This window comes from Tachypleus tridentatus, chromosome 6, assembly GCF_004210375.1.
Source record: "Tachypleus tridentatus isolate NWPU-2018 chromosome 6, ASM421037v1, whole genome shotgun sequence".
Lineage (NCBI taxonomy): Eukaryota > Metazoa > Arthropoda > Merostomata > Xiphosura > Limulidae > Tachypleus > Tachypleus tridentatus.
Window position 1 is genome coordinate 79,636,288 of NC_134830.1, and position 21,214 is coordinate 79,657,501.

General features: G+C 30.1%; 1 protein-coding gene across 2 annotated transcripts; it reads right to left on the bottom strand.

Annotated features, from left to right (window-relative positions):
* Nucleotides 1–1,021: 1,021 nt before the first annotated feature.
* LOC143252885 (large ribosomal subunit protein uL5-like) lies at nucleotides 1,022–17,880 on the bottom strand. Of its 2 annotated transcripts, none has more exons than XM_076505691.1 (5): nucleotides 17,810–17,880; nucleotides 11,937–12,053; nucleotides 9,853–10,002; nucleotides 2,533–2,775; nucleotides 1,022–1,114 (listed from the first exon to the last, which is right to left on the bottom strand). In XM_076505691.1, exons 1-5 carry the CDS (start codon nucleotides 17,813–17,815, stop codon nucleotides 1,076–1,078), a joined length of 555 nt encoding a protein of 184 aa, XP_076361806.1. In that variant the 5' UTR covers nucleotides 17,816–17,880; the 3' UTR covers nucleotides 1,022–1,075. The 2 variants fall into 2 exon arrangements, with proteins under 2 accessions (XP_076361806.1, XP_076361807.1); XM_076505692.1 differs by having other exon boundaries at nucleotides 17,576–17,835.
* Between the last annotated feature and the right edge of the window lie 3,334 nt (nucleotides 17,881–21,214).

Below are 21,214 nucleotides of genomic sequence, written 5' to 3' on the forward strand. Positions count from 1 at the left end.
ATTACTTAAAACCAATCGAACAAATTCTCTCAAACTCTAGTATTATAAAAGATTTACCATTCTTTCACAGTAAGCTTTCCAGTGAAAAATATCAGTTACCAGGAACTCTTTATTTATTACACATTAAAGTAACAGTCACAGTTGTAAGTAGAACCGCTTTACAAAGTTGTTAAAAAAGACGTCTTAAAATTAAAACTAAACTAATAAAAGGCATGGTTATAAAACGTGCTTACAGAAAATATCAGAAGCTGGTTTGCAATTTTGGTCAAAAATAAGGCATAGTATATTTTCAAAAACACTGGACCATTCCCGTACATAAAATAAATTTCATATGGTTTAAAGGTACTGGAAAATAAAATTTATGTAAAATACCTTTTGCACAATGATCTCTTAGGGCACGCTTCAAAATTCACGTAATTAACTTTTATTTTAAAATATCGTCACAGCACGAACGGATTTCAATGCACCAGAGATCCAATGCAAGTTAAACTTGTGCAATTTTCCTTATCTTGCAGTATCGATTCTGTAGAACTTTAATAACACAGAAAACCATATTTGGTGTGCTAAATATTTTCTACCAACAAGACTATAGCACTTGTAAAGGAGTCATCTTAAGTTTCTTTTGTGTGCTTCAAATGTATTGGTCCTTCACGCTTTTGTAACAAGTCAGTACTCACGCAAAACACGTCTTAATGCCCTTTATTACATGATTTATAAAACTGTATTAAGTCACATCTTAATGTGAATTTTGTAAAACACTAACTTGAAGTCTTAAAGTTTTAAATTTGTTGCTCACAAACGTTATGGTTATTTCACAAATATGAAAAGTTTTATAACAAGAACCTTCATTTAAACCAAATTTGACAAAAGTAAACCATAATGTCTTTTCCAAATGCATCTCTCTGGAAGGTAAATTATGATATAGCTCTACTAGTATCATGGGACAAAAGTTTGAACCTGCTTGTAAAGTAAACTGAAAAAGAATATACATGTATGTTGACAATAAACTACAGGAAACATGTTTGCCTTAAACACTATTTATTTGGAGCTTAATGATACACAAGTATGAAATTCATTATTTTCCACTCTTGCTTGGGAGGATAATGCCATCATACTGAAAAAACAATATAAAAAAACTAACATTAATGTTTAACCAAAATTACATAATTCTTTTATGTACAACGTAACAATATGAACTCAGGAGTACCTATCTTACATGAAATTGAGTTGTAATCACCACTGTCACTTTTGGTTTCATTTGTCATACAAGATACTGAATTTATAAATTTTTCAATTTTTCTATATTACTCAAATTAGTTGATATTCATGCACATACAAGTGATTTTTAACCTGCCATATGTTATTAGTACCAAGAATAGTTCAGATCAGTCATTACATGACCATAACTTTCTCTGGTTACCCTAAATAGCACTTATCTAGTGATTTGACAGGAGAAAAGCCTTGTCACCTGATAATTTCCTAATGTTTAAACATGGATAAGCAGGTACAAAATTACTGTCCAATTTATCTATAATATAAATTTAAAAAATTTTAAAATAATGCAAATTGTGTATCAACACCTTTATATTTAAAATTTTAACTTGTGACAATACAAGAATTTCAATATTAAAATAAAATGACGTTTTAAAAAATGCCTGAAATCATGTAGTAGCACTTTATACTGTAACTAATCTGAGAAGAGCCAATATTACACAAATGGAAACAAATTATTCAAAATATTTTCTTGTAGTTATGACTTCACATTTTCCATAAACATGGCAAAACAAAGATGTATGAAACTCGTACTATAAACATAACTATCTTATAATTCTTAATGACTCAATGGAACATGTCATTAAGTTTCACATCACAGTTTTAATATAAAAACCAAGACACATAGCAACTTAACATTAATAAACAGTCAGTTCTTGACATCTACATTGAAGTTACTGTGAATAAGTAATTTTTTAAGATCCAATCACTTCTCAATCTCAAATGCATAGTTACCTGAAACAAGTTTTTGTTGATTTACAACAAAATTTGCAATTGAGGAAGTCCTAATTACAAATTATACTTACAGGTTTTAAACTATTCTGATGGGCCAGACTTCAAATGTAAATTACTTTAAACACTAAAATTGCATTGGATTATCACAGCATTCTGGAATTTTAACAAGCCTTGCAAAGCATACTGCATCTTAAGATCAACTGCCACAACTATATGCATTCTGAAATTAATTTGAAGTTTTAATCAATCAATTACTGTAGTCACTTGAGTATTCTTTACATGCTTGTAAGAATCAATTATAATGACTATTACCCAACATTAAAATAATGTTGCACTTATTAATAAACATTGATCTGTAGTTGACAGACTACAAATTGAAAGAAAAATTCTTTAAAGCCAAAATCTGACACTACTGCATGCTATATTTGGATACTACCAAATATGAAACAAATAATTCCACCCTTAAAGCATTTTATCCTACATAACTTACACATTAAAAAAACTAATTAAACATGTTTCATTTACCTTCTGCTGAAACCACTTCATAGCTTCTTCTTTCAGAACTCGATGTTTTGCACCTATGGTGCTCTTCCTTCTCCTTCGATGGGCAACATCAAATCCAGGACGTCCAAGGACCACATAGAAGTCTAAACCGTAAATACCAATACTTGGGTCATACTTAATTCCCAAGTCGATATGTTCTTGTATGCCAAACCCAAAGTTTCCTGTGTCTGAGAAGTTGTCCTTTCGTAGTTCATACTCTCGTACCTAAAAGATCATTTTTGAACCAGTACTTTAAAATCAACTAATCAAAACAAATAATTTAATGCACACAATGTATCTTTCACTGTTCACAATATAAAGAAAAAGTAACCATCTCTTGAAATTTTGAGTCTGGTATTTTGATGAGGCTTATGCTCTTTTTCAAGTGTTACAGCCAACTATCAATTTATTTCTTCAGAAAAATCATACTGTACTTGTCAACACCTGTTTAATGGGAAAATTTACAGAGGATAGTGTTTACTTTTTAGCTTTACAACAAACTGAAATGGATAATACACTAATGAAACTGACATGTACATAGTTTATAATGCTGATACATTAAAATTTTGAAAATAATTGGTTTACTATTCTCTGTACACACTGAATAGTACTCTTTAATTGCTTTTTAAATATGACCCTTAGAAAATTCAGATTACACTGGCTTTAGTTAAAAATGTTTATGTAACTGGATCCTATGATAAGTTTCTCAACAATATTAAAACTGTAACGATACCAAATGGAATATATAAGCAGTATGCAAAATGTTCAAATAAGCCTAATACAAACTTCCACATACATGTGTATTACTCCCCCTCACTTCTAGACTTGCTCTCCACCTGCATCAACTCATCAGTTGTCATGTCATTATCTCATATCTTACACTGCAATTTTTAACTTCATATTTTAGTGAGACTACAAAAGTAAGATGACCTTGACAAATTGCACCAGATACTTTTCAATTGTGCCAGAGAAAAACATTCTCCCCATTAACAGTTGTGACAAATACTTTTTTTTACTATTAGATATTCATCTTTCTTAAGCTCTATCTTGCCAAAATATTTGTTCCCTTCCATGTGAACTCTCCATATAATAGTTATGCTAAATGTTCCTGAAAACTAGTGAAAATCCTGTTCATACAAAATGCTTTCTTTAATAATACAACTGGTAAGGTTTACAGTAATACCAGACTTCATACAAAATCCTCCTTTTATGACAATTTATAAGATACCAATAATGAGCTGCATAAAACTATCACCTTTTCTATTATAGCACATACAAATTTTCAGATCATAAAAATGTGTTTAGATGGAGGATTTACAATTTACAAAATGTGGATATTTCCTGTATTCAATGACATTTGAAAAACAAAGTTGTGTCTCAATCATGGTAAGTAGTATTTTAACAGGTGGGAATCCAGAAAGACAAAGGTCAATGGGGTATGGGTTCACCAGGATAAGACTTTCAGCAACATTTCCTGTTACACCATTGCATACCTCAAGTAGGTGGAGAATGAAATGAATATTCATGCTACTTATAGACATACCATTAAGACACCTGATGTAGTAACTACAGATTTCTGCAAGATCACTGTTATGAAATCATATTCCTCATAACTATAGAAAGTCACCATGGAGAAGTGATATGTTCTGGAAAAAACCAACCAGACATAAGAGCCTTCAGCACTGTAACTATGCTGTGGCATTTTCAAAATTCAAGGCCACTGGCCAAAACAATTTTGCATGATGAGACTCCAAAGTTATCTTACATAAAGAACTCAAACTCTGTCAGTAACTATATATAAAACTGCAATTTGATGAATATGAAACTGTTAACCTTTTAAACTAAACAATGACTGAATTCCTTACTTAAACACCAACTCTACAAATTTCAAAAGCATTAAACAGTGAATCAGGATGACAGTGGCCAAAATAACATACCAAAGCATCCCCAAATACTTTACCAATATATAATTTGAATAACTTCAGCACAGTATTACTCTATTGCACTTAAGTATAAAAGCTGGTTTGTTGTTGAGTTTTGTATCATAGTCTTAATTATAAAAACCAAGATATAGCGACTCAACAATAATGTACACAGTTGGAAACGCCAGAGTGACTATACCAAAGCACACAATGGAGCTGAAACTGTGATAACTCAATTTTTCTTAGAAGATATAAATGTCAATTTTAAATACGTACATGTATATAATTTATAACCTTTATTCCAACAATGCATGTTACTTTAAAACTATTGCTGCTTGTCCTATCATATCTGTAATAAAAGCCTTAAGATATAACCAATGATCTAAATGTTGAATCTTTATATCCACACTTCCCAAATTAAGTTACAAGTTACTGCATTTACTGATGGATTTGGGAGAAATCAAATACCATTAGGTCTACAGTTCTGGATTAAAAAACTTTGAATATTGCCCTGTGAATGTATTGGTTACTCTGAGGTTTTGAGTTCTGCCTAGACTTGCATACTTTTCAAAATGAAATTACTCAAAATAAGAAATGTCTTGGAATTTCTTCTGAACAATAAAATATTTTAAAGCTACAAGTCCATGACATTGTATGAAATTCAGCATGGTTTTCAAACAGTATTAAAAGTACTATATACAACAATGCATTAAACGTTTTAAAGCAAGAAATGTTTTTTATTAAAATAACTAATTAAAATATTTAAGGCCTCAGGTAGTTTGTAAAAAAACCACAATCTTATACTATCCATATTTTAATACAAGTTTGACAAAAATAAAATTTCTTGACATAGGTAACTTTAATGTTACTGATTTATTTTAGTTCCATTTACTATAACATGCCTATGGTACCTGTTATAAAGTTAGCAAATCTAGAAATTATCATAAGAGCATGTACTACCTGCCATTAGTGATAATTTACAAATTTGTATTTACATTTTCAACATTTGATAATTAACACTTCACTTCCACAATTTCTATTAAACTCAAAGATTACTTAATTATCTATTTATGATAACAGACCATTGTCTGGTCTATAATTCTTAAATCAAAATTTAAAATGCACCCGTTTCGCTACTGTGTCTAAAGGGGAAAAAGGAAGTAATTATGAAATAACTGTATTAGGTGTGAAATATTTCTTGGTGCACCCAAACAATAGTTTCAATGCACATGCTATTAATTTGTCATCTGTATACATTTATATAACTGTATTTCAATGTTTTTAATCAGTGAAGTTCTTCTAAAATGTTCTACAGTTACTGCAACTTCCAGTTGCACTACCATACATTTTTGTAGAAGAAAGCTAGTATACCGAGATGTAAGGAACAATTTTTATAACAAACAAAACATCCTTCACAAGAGTCTAAGAGAGCATCACTGCTAGAAAAAATTGAACAGACCTTTACACAATGGAAGAATTTTGCAATAGCAAGGATATGCACAGCCCACAGTACAGAACAATAACAGAAAGCAGAATGCCAATTATGCTTTTAGTGCTACACACAAAACTTAAAAATTCTATTCTCAAAAATTAACAATTTTAAAGAAAGCCCATAACACTAGCACAAAACACTAAAGCTTTTGAGCACCAAATGAAACCTGGTTACACAAAAACTTTCCTCCCTTAAACTTTGTTTTTCCCTCTGGTACTGCATTCTGGAACCAGTTCATTCTAAACTTCAATGTAATATGGAAATATATTTGTAATAAATTAGTACCAGACTTGTATTTTTTAGCACTAAATGCTTTATTAGACAGTTTCAATTTACCAATATACATCTTGAAATTGTATCAGGCCTATAATTTCAAATTATTTAAAAGTCAAAAGAAAAAAATACAATTGTTAAAACTAAAGTTAGTATTTTTAATGTGCTTCAACATAAAAATTTAAAAGCCAAAATTTCAAGTTGGTCAATTTTAGGTCGAGCGATAACTACCTTTACTGTGATATTACAATCTTCTCATTCTACAATGTTGACATTACACAAGTATGGGGAAAGACAATATTTTCCAAATTTCAAGAAGATGACAAAGCAATAACTACTCTCAATTTCACAGAACTGTAGACACAAAATATAGAAAGACAATTTAGTAGTAATCAACACAAAATTATATTTATAGAGAAGATTAATCTGCAAAATATTACACGAACAAATACAAATCACAGATTAAACATTTAGAACATGTATGGAAATATATATGTAATTATGCTCTATTTCTTGGTAAATGTGTGTCACAGAACAACTATAGCAGAAACTTGTTTTCCCTAGAAAACAAGCACTTCATATAATAGCTGTCCCTAATGTATGAAGTAATGACTAGTCTCACTGTGATTTACTTTGAGCAAAGACATAGGCCATGGACATTACAAGATCTTATGATCAGAAAGAAAACACTGAAATATCCCAATTTTGCACATGTACCTTTTATAATACCATATTACTTTGATTTTAAAATGCACCTTTTTCCAAACTGAAAATTAAGGAGCACTTTAAATTTTAGGTATCATATTTCACCCTTCAAAAAGTCTCAAAAATATTTTCCTCAAACAAAGATTTTGAAAAAATCTTGCAGTAACAAACACATGGAACTATATTTTAAAAAGAACTTAGGCTAAAAAAAACATGTACAAAACATCAAATTTGCTGATGTCAGTGTCTCTAGCAGTATAGTTGAATATCACCATCATTCTCAGCCTGATTTTTCTATTGTTCATACACTGTTTTTTACCCTTAGAAAAGCATTCTACATACAGTGCCAAATTTAAAAGTTATTTAGTGCACTAAACACATCAGAAAGTGTGCAGTCAGTAAAAAGTACACAGCAAGTGAGGCAAGTGTACGCCAATGCCATGGTAAAACCAAGTTGTTGTTTTACAGGAAAAGTTCATTTTCTAACCTATGAAAAGGAAGACATCCTGACTCTAATGCTGCCATTTTAACATTTCAAATAGGTATGAAATAAAGAATTGTTTTTAATGAGAAAAGTCTTATTAAATGTTAAAAGCAAAAGAACAGACAGGAAATAATGGTATTTCTTTTAAGGCTAGTTATGGCTGGTGTGAGACATTTATGAAGAGAATCTTTATTATTACAGTGAAGGACAATTAGTTAAAAGGTACTGTCACATTTTGAAACAAAACTTACTGAATATCAGTGTTATATTATTGGTCTACAAAAAAAAATCAACATGCCCTTAAAAAAAGGCAATGTAGATGAAAGTTTTTCTCAACATACCACACAACTACATTGTAAATACCAAAGCAGAAAAAGAGGTGACAATCAAACAAACTGGTTATGGAAAATTAAGAATTATTGTTATGCTATATGTAACTGCAGATGAAAAAAAAAAAAAAAATCACCACTAAATATTATATTAAACAGAAAAAACACTGTCAAAAGAAATTTTTTTGCAAAGATGCAATAACCAGTGCACAAAAAAAGGCATGGATGGCAGAGTTAATAGAAGAGTGGTTGGGATGTGTATGAGAACATCAGCCTGGTATATTAAAGTAATAGAACATGCTTCTAATGGATGAATTTCGTGGCCATTTTCCCGATGAAATCAAAAATAGGTTAAGGAACAAAAACAGCGATCTAGTGAATTCCTGGCAAAACGATGAAATAATTTTATATTTGTTTTGAACAATCTTTAGCTCGCACAGTTCTAAAAAATAAGATATTTTGATTTTTTCTACTATTTAAAATAATGGATTTAATTTAGTTATTGGCACTTAAGACTGAATAGTTTGCATGCAATGTGATTTTCACTGAGTATAAAATATCATTTATCTTAATACTTGGATTTCATTTGCATCACTAGACCCTAAAAAAAAAAAATCAAAGGTTTTAAAAAGTCAATTTTTATATTTTATTTTACATTTTTCTATTGTCATTAACCAGATAAATAGTGCAATAAACTGTTTAAGTTTAATAAATAGAAATAAGAAGACACCTTTTCAATTTTCAAAGAATATTTTTAAACGTCTTTCTCATATGTGAAATATCTCTCTTTTCATTTAGTTTAATTCTTTCCAATTTTTGTCTTTCGGATGCAGCTATGCAACCCTTTTCCTACAGCCACCTTGCAGTGTTTTATAATTATAGGGCAAAAACTGATTAGATATTTTCACTAACATTTCCACATGCAAACAATTATCTTGGACATTTCCACAAATCAAACATTAAGTTCAAGGTACACAGACAAAATTTTCAAATACACATTTATGAACAAATACAAAACTAATTAAAACAAATGCAAAACCTAAATGTTTAGCAAACTAATGCATATAAAGCAAAAACTTGACAAGCACACCTCCACACTAGGCTAACTGAATAGTGCAAAATATACACTTTCTATTGATTACAACCATGTGATTCAACTTTGAACTGTCATATAGAACAGCTTTGACTTTGCAAGTAGGTGTGACTGACCTTAAGCTTAGAAATTAGAAGTCACTCCTCCCAATCAAGGAATTTATAAATTTTCCCAACACTCCTGAAAGACAAGTAGAACTAAGTTGATCTTAGTATGCTGACCATCTTTATTATACTCTTACAGTATCACATACAATATATTGTAAAGTTTAAATCTGTAATGAAGAACAGATCACATGACAGCAGAAATTACAACTTAATTGCTATTTTAAAAGTTTCTCTTTAAGATGAATAAATAAAACTTAAAATAATGAGCTGCTGGGGAAAGTAGCAGCAAGGGCAAATATTATAAATATAAAAATATTTAAATGTTAGAGTAATTCATTTATCTATACAAATCTCAATTCAAACCAAAGAACAAAAAATTGTTTTAAAATCTATCCTACTAGTTATGAACTTTTGTTTATTTGCTTTTCACTTCAGCAACAATCCATACTTTCTGTTAACATTTTCCCCTCTATTTGTTCAGTTTGTATATGTCCAGATAAGCTTTTGGTATAGCCACATCCCTGACAGCTACAACTTCTACAAAAAAATAGTTTTAGGTACTAGAATATCAAAAGTGGATACAGACCAGTTAAGCTGGAAAAATCTTGTAACTATATTCTCTACTGCATAGGGACAGGGACAAGACTCACTGACATGAACAGTAGGTACACAGTAGACAAAAAATTGTTATACCAGAAATGTTAGCAACCTTATTTAACTATTTTACTGTTAAACTTTTAGCTTATTTGTGTAATACTGGTAACTGATGCAGTGAAGTGAGTGTATGCATATTTATCTTTTTACTGTTAATTTCTTGTTAATATGCGAGAATTTCTCAGGAAATAAATTATGAATACAACTTGAATGATAATTTTATAAAAAAAATTCTTTACATACCTTGAGACCCTTCTCTAAGATCTCTTCAGCTTTAGGTCCACGAACAGTACAGTGCACAGCAATTTTTTCATTCCTACGAATACCAAAGGATCTCACTGTGTAACGAGCTTTGGAAAAAACAGGCTGTTGACCAGTCAACTGTTCCAACACCTTAAAAAAATTAAAATGATTACCATATAAAAACTAAATTCCTTATTTTCAAATTAATATGGCACCTGAATTATGTTTGAAAGACAAATTAAAAATAACCTTGTGGGTTTATTTGTGCTCAAATGACTTGGCAGAGAAACCATGCACAACGCACACATTATTATAGTATTTACCCAAATATAATGCACACCCAATTTTGAAAGGACAGACTTTTTAAACATCAGCTGCACAAATTGTATTAAATATTTTATAAATACAGTATTCATCTTCACATAATTCATCAGTAGAACTGACATTACCTTGAACCTCTGTTTCTTCCTCTTCTCATTACTACAGCATGTCATCATCTACTCCATTGGACATGCAACATTTTTGAAACTTTCAATGATTTTTTGCTGGTAGCTTCTAGTAAAATACCTAACAAAATTGAATGTGCACAGATATAATGGTGCAGTAAATGTTTGAGAAGGTATTTAAAGGGAAAGTATACTTTTTTAATTTAAGCTTTCAGTTTTACCTTACATTGTCTGAAATGGCATGCAACCATTCAGGGCTTTGAAAAGATAACTTCAATTTGCACCAATGTTTTTTTATATATTTGCAGACAATACACAAACAGGAATATGGTGATCTCTTATTCCCTGCCACAATTTCCCAATGTCAAAAGAAATAAAAAATGCACTGATATGTATTTAAGAAGGTAAGAAAATTTAAATTTCTCTATCAAAACTTAATCCTTCCATTACAGGATGGGTGGAATCCACACAGGTTGTAACCATGAAAGTAACAAGTAATTATCCCATAATTGTTTATAATGCATACACCTATACAAAATTTTGTGGGTTACTGGTACACAATACAAAGCCTTTGTACAAAACATTAGATTTCATATTAAGATTTTTAACTACACATTTTCTTAATCCCCCATTTAGAATATTGACTAACCAAGCACAGTAATTTTCATTTAAGATTGAAATATAGTTTATGTATCAGAAAATTTTTACTACCTCCTAGATAATTATCAAATGTTTTTTATGTAGAACTAATTATTTTTGCTATTGAATCTGAATTTCTGCATGACTAATCTCTGTTTTAGTGGACTTGTAACAGTTTTGTAAATTAGTCTCAATTCAGTCAATGCATTATATACATATTTACAAAGTTCTTATTTTTATTAAAACATAAAACAGTAAACAGATGAGTATAGTCATGATAACTGTTGCAGTTTGTTGCTTGTAAAAGGTTGCTGAGCATTTTAAAAAATTGGCACAAAGGATATAAATTGAACAAACTTTTTAGGTTACCACAGAATTCAACTACAATTTATCAAGCTCAGTACCTAAGCTGTATTTGAATCTAAAACATTAAATTTTGAGTAGACTAAAGACAACCCACCTTACTGAAGTTTGTACAAGAGGGAAAAGACAATGCAACTCTCGAAAATGGCCAAGGAAGCAACATTCTGAACTTTCTATTGGTTATTCAGATATCAAACAGGAGTGTATATAATGAAGCATTTCCAAAAATGGAAATAGGTGATAAGAATAATTGTGTTTTATTCAGGATAAATGATACCTCAAGAAATAAAAAAGAGATTTTATATTATAGCTTGTCAATACCGGTAATTTGAGTTTTTAATTCATATGAAACTACAAACTTTGTATTTTGAAAAAACAAACATTAATTTGATCAAGTATTGCATGAAAAAATCAATGCTTAGATGAATTTTAACATTTCACTTTAAATCAAGAAATTAATGGATAATACTAAAATTTGAATTAAAATATACAATTTCATACAAAACTTAAATTTCTAATATAGTCATTAGATCCATGACCATAGCAAGATGTCTTGATAGGGTTAATGCAGAACTGATGAGTGGGTAATGTAAAGGATCACTACATATATACTAAAAAGCAATAAAACACTCTCACCTTGGCTGCTCGAGTAAGTCTATCACCAGATTCTCCAACACAAATATTAAGACAAAGTTTTCGAATTCGAACCTCCCTCATGGGATTCTCACGTTTTTCTTTCCCCTTTTCTTTTTCCTAGGAAAAAGGATTTAAGTTCAACTGTTTATTACAATATTAGTAAATGTTGGCAGTATTTCAAATATATTGAGTGAACAGTAAATTATTCCTTGGAATCAAAGTGTTTAATAATGCAACTGGCACTACTACATCATTCTCAATACATTTAACAAAACAAACAAATCCAACAGGTTATAAACAAAGATGGAAACACTGACCATGCACAAGTAACTACAGTGGCTTGAGACAATGGCACTGCATTTTTACATGTCTAATGTTAAAGCCATTTAACCCTTCCATTTCATCCAACCTATAACCATGAGAATGTATACACATTCTCACAAAATTTTGCAAATACTTAGCAGATGGTATAAGGATTGTCTCCACAAAATATTTTTTATAAATTAAGTGATAAGATTTAATTAAATTTCTCATTTTCTTTCTGAATGTTATCTAATATGTAATTTTAATTTCAAGATGAAATACTATTATGTATTGAAACATTTCAAATCTTACATGTAAAATCTTAATATCCTTCATGTAATTATCAAATGTTTCAGAAAATTTTATATTTTATCCATTACTTTCACTACTGTATCTATACAGACTGGTTCTATTTGACTGACTTCATAACCTAAAAATGTCAGGAAAAATATAAACTTTAAATTTCATAATATCATATATCTATTATATTGACCTTTCAACCATGCCTAGCTAACAATACAGATGTTAAGTTTAACTATTACATTTCAGAAAATAATTTTCTCCTAATTACAAACACTGAACTCATTTGCTGCAAAGCCTTATCAAGATGTGCACAAAGAGGATGTGTGAATTTTATTTTCTATACACATTTTGAAATAATCAAATACCATACATTATTATATCAATGCCACAAAATTCCAATAATTTAAACTTAATAACTAAGTTGTATTTGTTCTTAAAAAAATTTAAAAACAAGATTTGAGCTTGCTACTAGACATTGAGCTTTCAATTATTCACACATTGTAGACAAGTGTACAAAAACATGCCATTTCAGAAATGAGAGATGGAGGTCTTTATATTTGTTCAGTACATACAGCAATATCTCAGCAAATCCTTACAACCTATCACTAAAGGGTGAAAAATTTTGTTGCTGTACTTCTTACACTGACTTCACATTTATGCAATGCTTTATTAGACTGTCAAAAACTTCAAAGGTAATATTATGTAGTCAATTGTATTTACTTTCTACACATAACAGCTTAAATTTTATGACTGACAAAGAATTTTGAAAGTGAAATTTTGTAGTAATTTCCCAGATTTTATAAATAATGTGATAATGACAACCACAAACTGGGGAACGTTCCAGTTAAGCTTTTCATGACAAGTCACGTCATATCTTGTTTGTTGACTTTCATTCACTCTTTTATTGAACTATTATTTTATATACGTAGTTTTGGAATAATCGTAAATTAAATTTATACTTTAAATACTATGTACAAATCAATTTCTTAATTTAAAAGTAAATATTAAAAGAGCACATCCAAATACAGATATCAGCAACACAAAGGATACTGAATGCAGAAATTTAAAAATTAGATGTTTGCAAGTTCAAAATACTAAAAAAATACTAGGTCTATAGTTTTGTACAAATTAGAAAACCAAATTACTAATATTGACAAGTTAAAATTTAATATGAACATATTTTGCTGAGATATGGCTTATCTACTGAACCAAACAGTGGCCCTTGCTCACTTCTTTCCATTTTGGAAAGAGTCTCGTACATATCTCAATATATGACGCATGAATAACCAAGCAACCCTTCAGAATGTCCCAGAGGAGGTTTTTCAATCAGTTTGATTGGCATAAAGGCTACCATGTTCTTTTGAACCAAGATTTCAAGTAAGTAGAAGTTGTTTCTTTAGTCTGCTTGAAGTTTCATTTTTTCAAAACCTGAATACATTTTAATCATGATGAAGAGAAACCAACTTGAAGTAAAAATGTACTTCAGGATGGTTGGCACGTGTATTAACACTTACTAATAAAGCAGAGAACAATGCTATGGCCTTCTGATGCAATCTTCAGGTTAACAAAAAGTTTGCAACTGACTACAAAAGAGTAGGGGGCACTGCATTTAGATGTAAGTTTATTAATTAGTACAGGTATAAAGGTGTTCCTTTATGTTGTTTATAAATACGGCTTCTTTAATTTGCTATTTGTTTCCCTACTTAGAATCTGGGTGTTTTCTATGGTTATGTTGTGTATTTGATTTTCAGTGTTCAAAAACATGAAGATTTTTTTTTCATTGAATCTGGTTTCCATTTTTCTACTTGTTTCTCCAATATGTAGAAGTCATAACAGTTGGTGCATTATAGTATATAAATAATGTTGGTGTTGTGTTTGTTAGTGTGGATTTTACACACTATGGAATTTAGTTTTGTATCTGATTTTTACTGGAATGTGTTTTAAGTTTTTCCAAATTGTTATTTTTTCAGCAGTGTAAGGTTTAGTAGTTTGTTGGGATTTATTATTTGATTGTTGTTTTGGGTGTATGCATATAATTTTTCAACTGTTTTTGGAGGACATTTGTCAATGTTGATGAATTGTTGTTTTATCTTGTTAATTTCATTAGGTGAGCATAGTTTTTTTGTGGCTGTGTTTATTCGGTTTCTTAATATCTTTGTTTTGTTTCATGTGCTCAGTCTCAGTATGGGTGATCAAGGTTAAAAAAATGGTATTTGGTTAGTTTCTGTTTACAGCTGAACTAACGTCGGAATATATGGAGTTAACATAGTTGAAAAACTACCAAGTGTGTGTTCTATAGATTCAAAACCAGCAAATGTACATCCACCATTATAGTGGTACAGGCATGTTGATAATACACATGAAACAAAACAAAAGCAAAACTTAGGAAACCAAATAAACTATGCTCGCCAATAAAATTAACAAAATCAACATTGACAAATTCCCCTTAAAAGGTGAAAAATAAGCACACCTAGACCAACAACTCAAGCAAATTACAAATCCCAAGATACAACTAAAAAACTTACACTGCTGCATGACATATTCCCAACATCAGTGAAAAAATAACACATTTGGAAAAACTTAAAACATCGTTCCAGTAAAAACTAAAGTCCATAGGGTGTAAAATCTACACTGACAAACACAACACCAACAATATTTATAAAATACAATGCACCAACTGCCACGACTTCTACACATTGGAGAAACAAGTAGAAAAATGGAAACCAGATTCAGTGGGGAAAAACTTCATGTTTTTGAACATTGAAAATCATAAACACAACATAACCATAGAAACACTCAGATTCTAAGTAGGAAAACAAATACCAAATCAAAGAAGCCCTATTTATAAACATAAAGGAACACCTTTATACCTGTACTAATTAATAAACTTACATCTAACTGAAATGTCCCCCAGTCAGTTGCAAACGCTGTTAACCTGAAGATGACCTAAGGTCAAAACACTGTTCTATTAATAAAACTTAATATCCATACCCAGCGTCCTGATACATAAATACATCTTAACCTATATGTAGCATCAACTGAGTACAAAGGTTGAAACCAGAAGAGAAATACTTGCTTTACTTCTCAGTTTATTGTTCTGTATTAAGAAAAATTAGTTTAATAATTTATTTCTAAATAGTCAATCTTTATACATAAAATGTTCAATAAATGTAACTATATATTACAAAACACCACTTCTCTAAAATACAACCAGAACTAAAAACTAAAGGTCATTTTTATATAACAAGTGCATGTTCATTATGTCAATGCAAATTATGTAATGGTAACTAGGCATGACTAGGTCATGATAATAAAAAATAAATATATAGCACTACAAAATAACTATTTAGACCAAGCATTTGTATTTGTGTGTTATAACATGTCACTCTGGCACAAAAAAAGCATAATGATTTACTTTATGTTTACAAGGCTGGTAAGTAACATTATAGTAAAGAAAACATGTCTTACAGGGAAACAAATGTTTGAAATATATTTAGGTTTTAGAAATCACACAGTAATATTTGAGGTTTCTGGGATGAAGAATAGGTTTTTAATCATTACACAAAATCATTCAAAGATATACATGCTGTAAAGTTATAGTAGAAATACTTAACGTGTTAATGCACAGAACTTGTACGTATTATACCAAGCTCATAACGAAAAGTTTAACAATGTTACTCTCAATTAGTAACACACCTAGTATCATTAGTAGATGTGGGTTGCAAGAGAGTTTTTCTTATAGGCATATCAACTGACAAATAAGGATATAACAATTACATTACACCTTACCCATGTATGCCAGTTAATCTGTAAATCAACAAAAACTGCAAAAATAAATAAAAACAAGATACTGTTCTACAAACTTTAGGCACTGAAAATTACAATGTGCAAAAACATACTGATAAATTTACACTATGTATAGCTCTATGCTTCCTCAAAACTCAAGTATGTTCATACTTTAGATTATAAATTTAAGTTTATAGAGAAAATTATGAATTATTTGCAGAAGAAAATTCTGTTAACCATATAAATGTATAACCTTTTATTGAATTTGGTTTCTCCTACTTCTAGGAACATGTTCACAAAATTAAACTTTAATCAAAACCACCTTAACTGTAAAAAAAGGTGTCCAAAAAAGGACTGATCATGTCCACTTGAAACAGTGAACTCAACACTGGTGGACAAACTGGTAACTACACTTAAAGAATTTATAACTTTCACAAATATTCATTTGTCAGCCAGGCCAAGAATTTTGTTCAACCTTGGATATAGTGGCAATTAAAAGTATTTGGCCCAACTAACTAATGAATGAATATTTGTTAGTCTTATCAATACTATAATTGGCGACAGCTACAAAGGAGAAACAAAAATTGAAATTAAGTCTTAAAATAATTTGCGAGGTTAAATAATTCAAGCCACATCAACACTACTATATTGTTTTATCTGTTTTGTTGTATATGAACAAGCAAAGAAAACTTACCACATTTCACTTGCATCTTAATAATTAAACTATTTGTTGTATATGTTCAATCATTTAACACTGCTTGTTTAGCAATCACAATCACTGCAGTAAAACTAATTTGAACAGGAATATATGGGCCTAAAATATTTACTTTCAAAACAAAACTTTAAAGCTTACACTCCAACAAAAACAAACTCTTCAGACATACTTTAGATTTTAAGTAATAGAAAATAACATTCAACATTGTTTTGAGGAAGCAAAAAAAATTAAATTTTTAAGTAATAAATGAATGTGAATTGTATATTGTAAATATTAAAACACCCTTAGCCAACATAGAAATCAATGGTTTATGATAAAGCTGAGACTAAAGAAACTTGCATTTAAAACAGCATTAAAATCTTAAACTTTAAGCCTAACCTAACAAGTTACAAAGAATGTTTCGAACAAGACTACATGTTACCTTTGACAAAATTAGGAAAATAACTATAAAAACATTAAATTGAAAATTACTAACTAGTAAACGTTTATACGTCATATTAAGCAAAGACGTTTATATTAAAACTGCAATTACCCATTTTTAAAAATCCTGCTAACTAGGCTCAGTCTAAGAAGCATGCACGTCTCTAGCTTCGAAGCACAAACAATTGTAAAGAAACTCAAAATTTACGTGGTACTGTACTGAAATACATATTGTACTAAAGAAATAACGTTCTTACAAAATACAGTTGATTATTATAACGTAAATATTCCGGATAATGAACTAGATTAAACTTGATAATTCCAACACAAGTAAACTACACCTTACCTTCATTCTGGTTATGGGAAGAAGAGAAAGAACGATACTCTCAAACCCTTATCATTCCATCCACGATTCATAGCTAAAAGTTACCAGTAGGTAGCGTTTTAAAAATTAAATAATAACAGGCGACATATTTTAATGAAAAATACACTTGACAATGAACCCAAGACACAAAGAATAATTTAGAAAAATATTAAGACAGCCTGTTTCTAACCGAATATTTTTAATATTCAAAAGACTGCCTTGTGCTAGGTAATCTTAAACTTGAAATTATCGATATTTTTTTTTATTTTCTAAATTAATTTTATTTGTCATAATAGATATTTTATCTAGTTCCTTACTGATTTTAAAGTTTCAGAAGAATATGTAACAAGAGTATTCCAAACACATATTGTTCTCCATGACAATTGCCAATGATGTATTTCGCTTCACTTAAACCACAATTCATCAGACTGACTGGGACACAAAAATGCAATAATAGTTGGAATAATATTTATATAAGCTATTCGTAAGAAGAACAATTGTTATGGTATGAACGCCTTTTTCAAGTTGGCAAAACATGATTATAGTTATAACTATATCATATTAATATTGTACTATTATATTATTTATTCTGCTTGCTGTATCTAGTCTCTCAGGAATTTAACGGAATGTTATTGAGTCATACTTACGCTACTGTAAGTCGTCCCATTAACTACTGCCAGGATTTTCTGTGGATATTATTTAGAAAATGTTTATGAAAAAATTAGTGAGACTATTTGCTGCCTGCCCTAATTTTGAATTATCAATCAGAGAGAAGACTATCGACTGGCACTATCCATTGCCAACTCTTTTATCACCTAGTGGAGATTGATTGTCACGTTATAACAATCCCGTGGCTGAAAGTGTAAGTATAATTTTGTTTTTATTTGTTTATAATTAAGCACAAAACTACACAGTGGATTATCTGTACTCTGCCTACCACAGGTGTCGAAACCCGGTTTCTAATGGTGCGAGTCAGTAAATATACCGCTGTGCCACTGGGAGGGGAGGGGCGCAAGTACAACTGACGCTTGGTTACTGTCCCACAGATTTTAAATAGAGCACCTCAACTAGCAGATCATGCCACATCCGTATAATACAGTGTTTGAAACAATCACAATCTTTAGTGTAGTCAAAATCCAAGTGAAGTTTAATTAAACATTTGTAGCATCATAACATAATATAATGTTTTGGAACAACAAGACATATTGATCCATCTTGGCTGTCCCATCCTTTAAACAAAACCAAAGCTATTAAATAAATAATTCTTTAAAATTCCTAAAGCTAGTCCTTATCGTTCATATTGTTAATAAGTTTTTAAACAAAAAATTACTGCTCTCACAACATTTCAAGGCCAATCAACCCTGTTAGAAAAATTAAACTGTCTTAGCTGAAGATAGTACCTTTCCTATCAAAATTATATTTCTGTCCCTAGTCCAACTATTCTCACTTGAGTACCTAGTCAGATCCCCTCTAACTCCTCATTTTTCAAAATAAAACAGTTTTAAAGATATCAGTCTCTCATTTTTTGACAGTACTTTCATCTCAGGCACCATTCTAGTGACCTTTCTCACAACCCTTTATAACAATTCAATGCGATTTCTAAGGTACAAAGTCCAAGACTGAACAAAATATTCTAAAATGTGGCCTAACCAGTGTCTTACACAATTAAATCATAACCTCTTTAAACTTGTAATCAATATTTATGTACATACAACCTACAACTAGCAACAACACATTGTTTGGATGTTTTAAAAGACTGGTAAATTATTACACCAAGAATCCCTTTCTTTCATGACATTATTCAGGTTATTCCCATCAAATCATACTTATAATTTAAATTAAGATAACTCAAACTTATTATCTTGCACATATTATAATTAAAACCCATGTATTTGCCGAACTCACTAAATGATTTAAATCCTTTTGTAAGTCAGCGGAATCCTCTTGAAAGCTAGTAACATCCACGACTGTAATATCATCTGCAAATTTATGTAATTTATTGACTATTCCTTTATCAATGTCATTGATGTAGATCAAAAAATGCATATATTTATTTATGATCCCTGAGGTATCCTGTTTGTATCATTAATCCAGTTTGACTGAACTCATTTTATAGTGACCCTCTACTTTCTTCCATGTAGATTCTCTTCTGTATAGTTTGCTAACATATTCTCCAAACTTACAGAGATAAGATTGTTTGCAAGCCTTTTATGCGGTGCCTTGTCATATGCCTTCTGAAAACCCAGATACACCAAATTTACACCCTTACCCTAATCTACATAACCAATAATCTTTTTCATAGAATGACAAAATATTTGTAAGACAATATCTTCCCTCAGTGAAACGATGTTGACTATCCAACAAAACTCTAAACTTTATTAAATGGCTTTGGAAAGCATTTTTATCAGGCTTTATAAACCTTTTTCCACAGCTGATGTAAGACTAATGAGTTTATAATAACTAGGATAATTTGTATTACCTGTCCACTATTCAAGGACTTACAAAAAATAGTAGCAAGTGGCTCACATATCCAACCGTTAACGTCCTTCAAAAATCTTGGGAAAATATTATATGACCCAGGAGTCTTATTACTCATTAGACTTTCCAATATTTTCTTAAGAATCTCAGAATTAATGCAGTTGTCATATTCGATCTTGTTGTTTCCAATTGCCAAGATATGGAACGCTATTTAAATCTTTATTAATAAAAATTAATAAAAGGCATGATTTATTAATTCAGCTATCTCATAATCTCAAGAATCCTACTCCAGTTCTAACATTTTGTTTACGATTAATGTATTTAAAGAAATTCTTAATGTTAATTTTTACATTTTCAACCAGTCTTTTCTCACACATCCTTTCTGATGTTTTAATTTTCTATATGACCAGCATTTTTAATCTTTTAAATCTCCATAAACTATATGATGCTCTTACACTCTTTGTGAAACAACCTGATTTTTAACTTACAACTACCCTTTTCTCTCTGTAAAGAATTTTTTACCTTGAATATTTAAAAGTGTATCTTTAAAAATGTTCCACATCTGATTAGTGTCTCCAAATAACTCAACTACTCAATTCACATAATTGTTGTTGCATCTCTTCAAAGTTTCTTTTTTTAATTTATTAGTTTCGGTGTTTTTCTGCGTATGTAAATAAGGAATAGTGATCTATTTGTAACAAATTTTAAAAAAATCCATCCTTTCAATCATTTTCAACAATTGAAGTTAAAAATAAATATAAAAAGCATTATTTCTAGGAAATTCTTTGACCAATTTGTGAACAGTTTTCAAAACCCCTTCTTCCTCATGGTTTGACTCTAGCATTTCCTGTTCCTTATGCCTGAAATTAAATTCACCCATAATTTTGATTTCATTAATTCCTCAAATAT

Coding starts and splice junctions, on each gene's coding strand:
- LOC143252885 (XM_076505691.1), bottom strand. Junction 10,003..11,936: donor GACTTACTCGAGCAGCCAAG/GTGAGAGTGTTT, acceptor AATTTTTTTAAG/GTGTTGGAACAGTTGACTGG. Junction 2,776..9,852: donor TCTTAGAGAAGGGTCTCAAG/GTATGTAAAGAA, acceptor ATGATCTTTTAG/GTACGAGAGTATGAACTACG.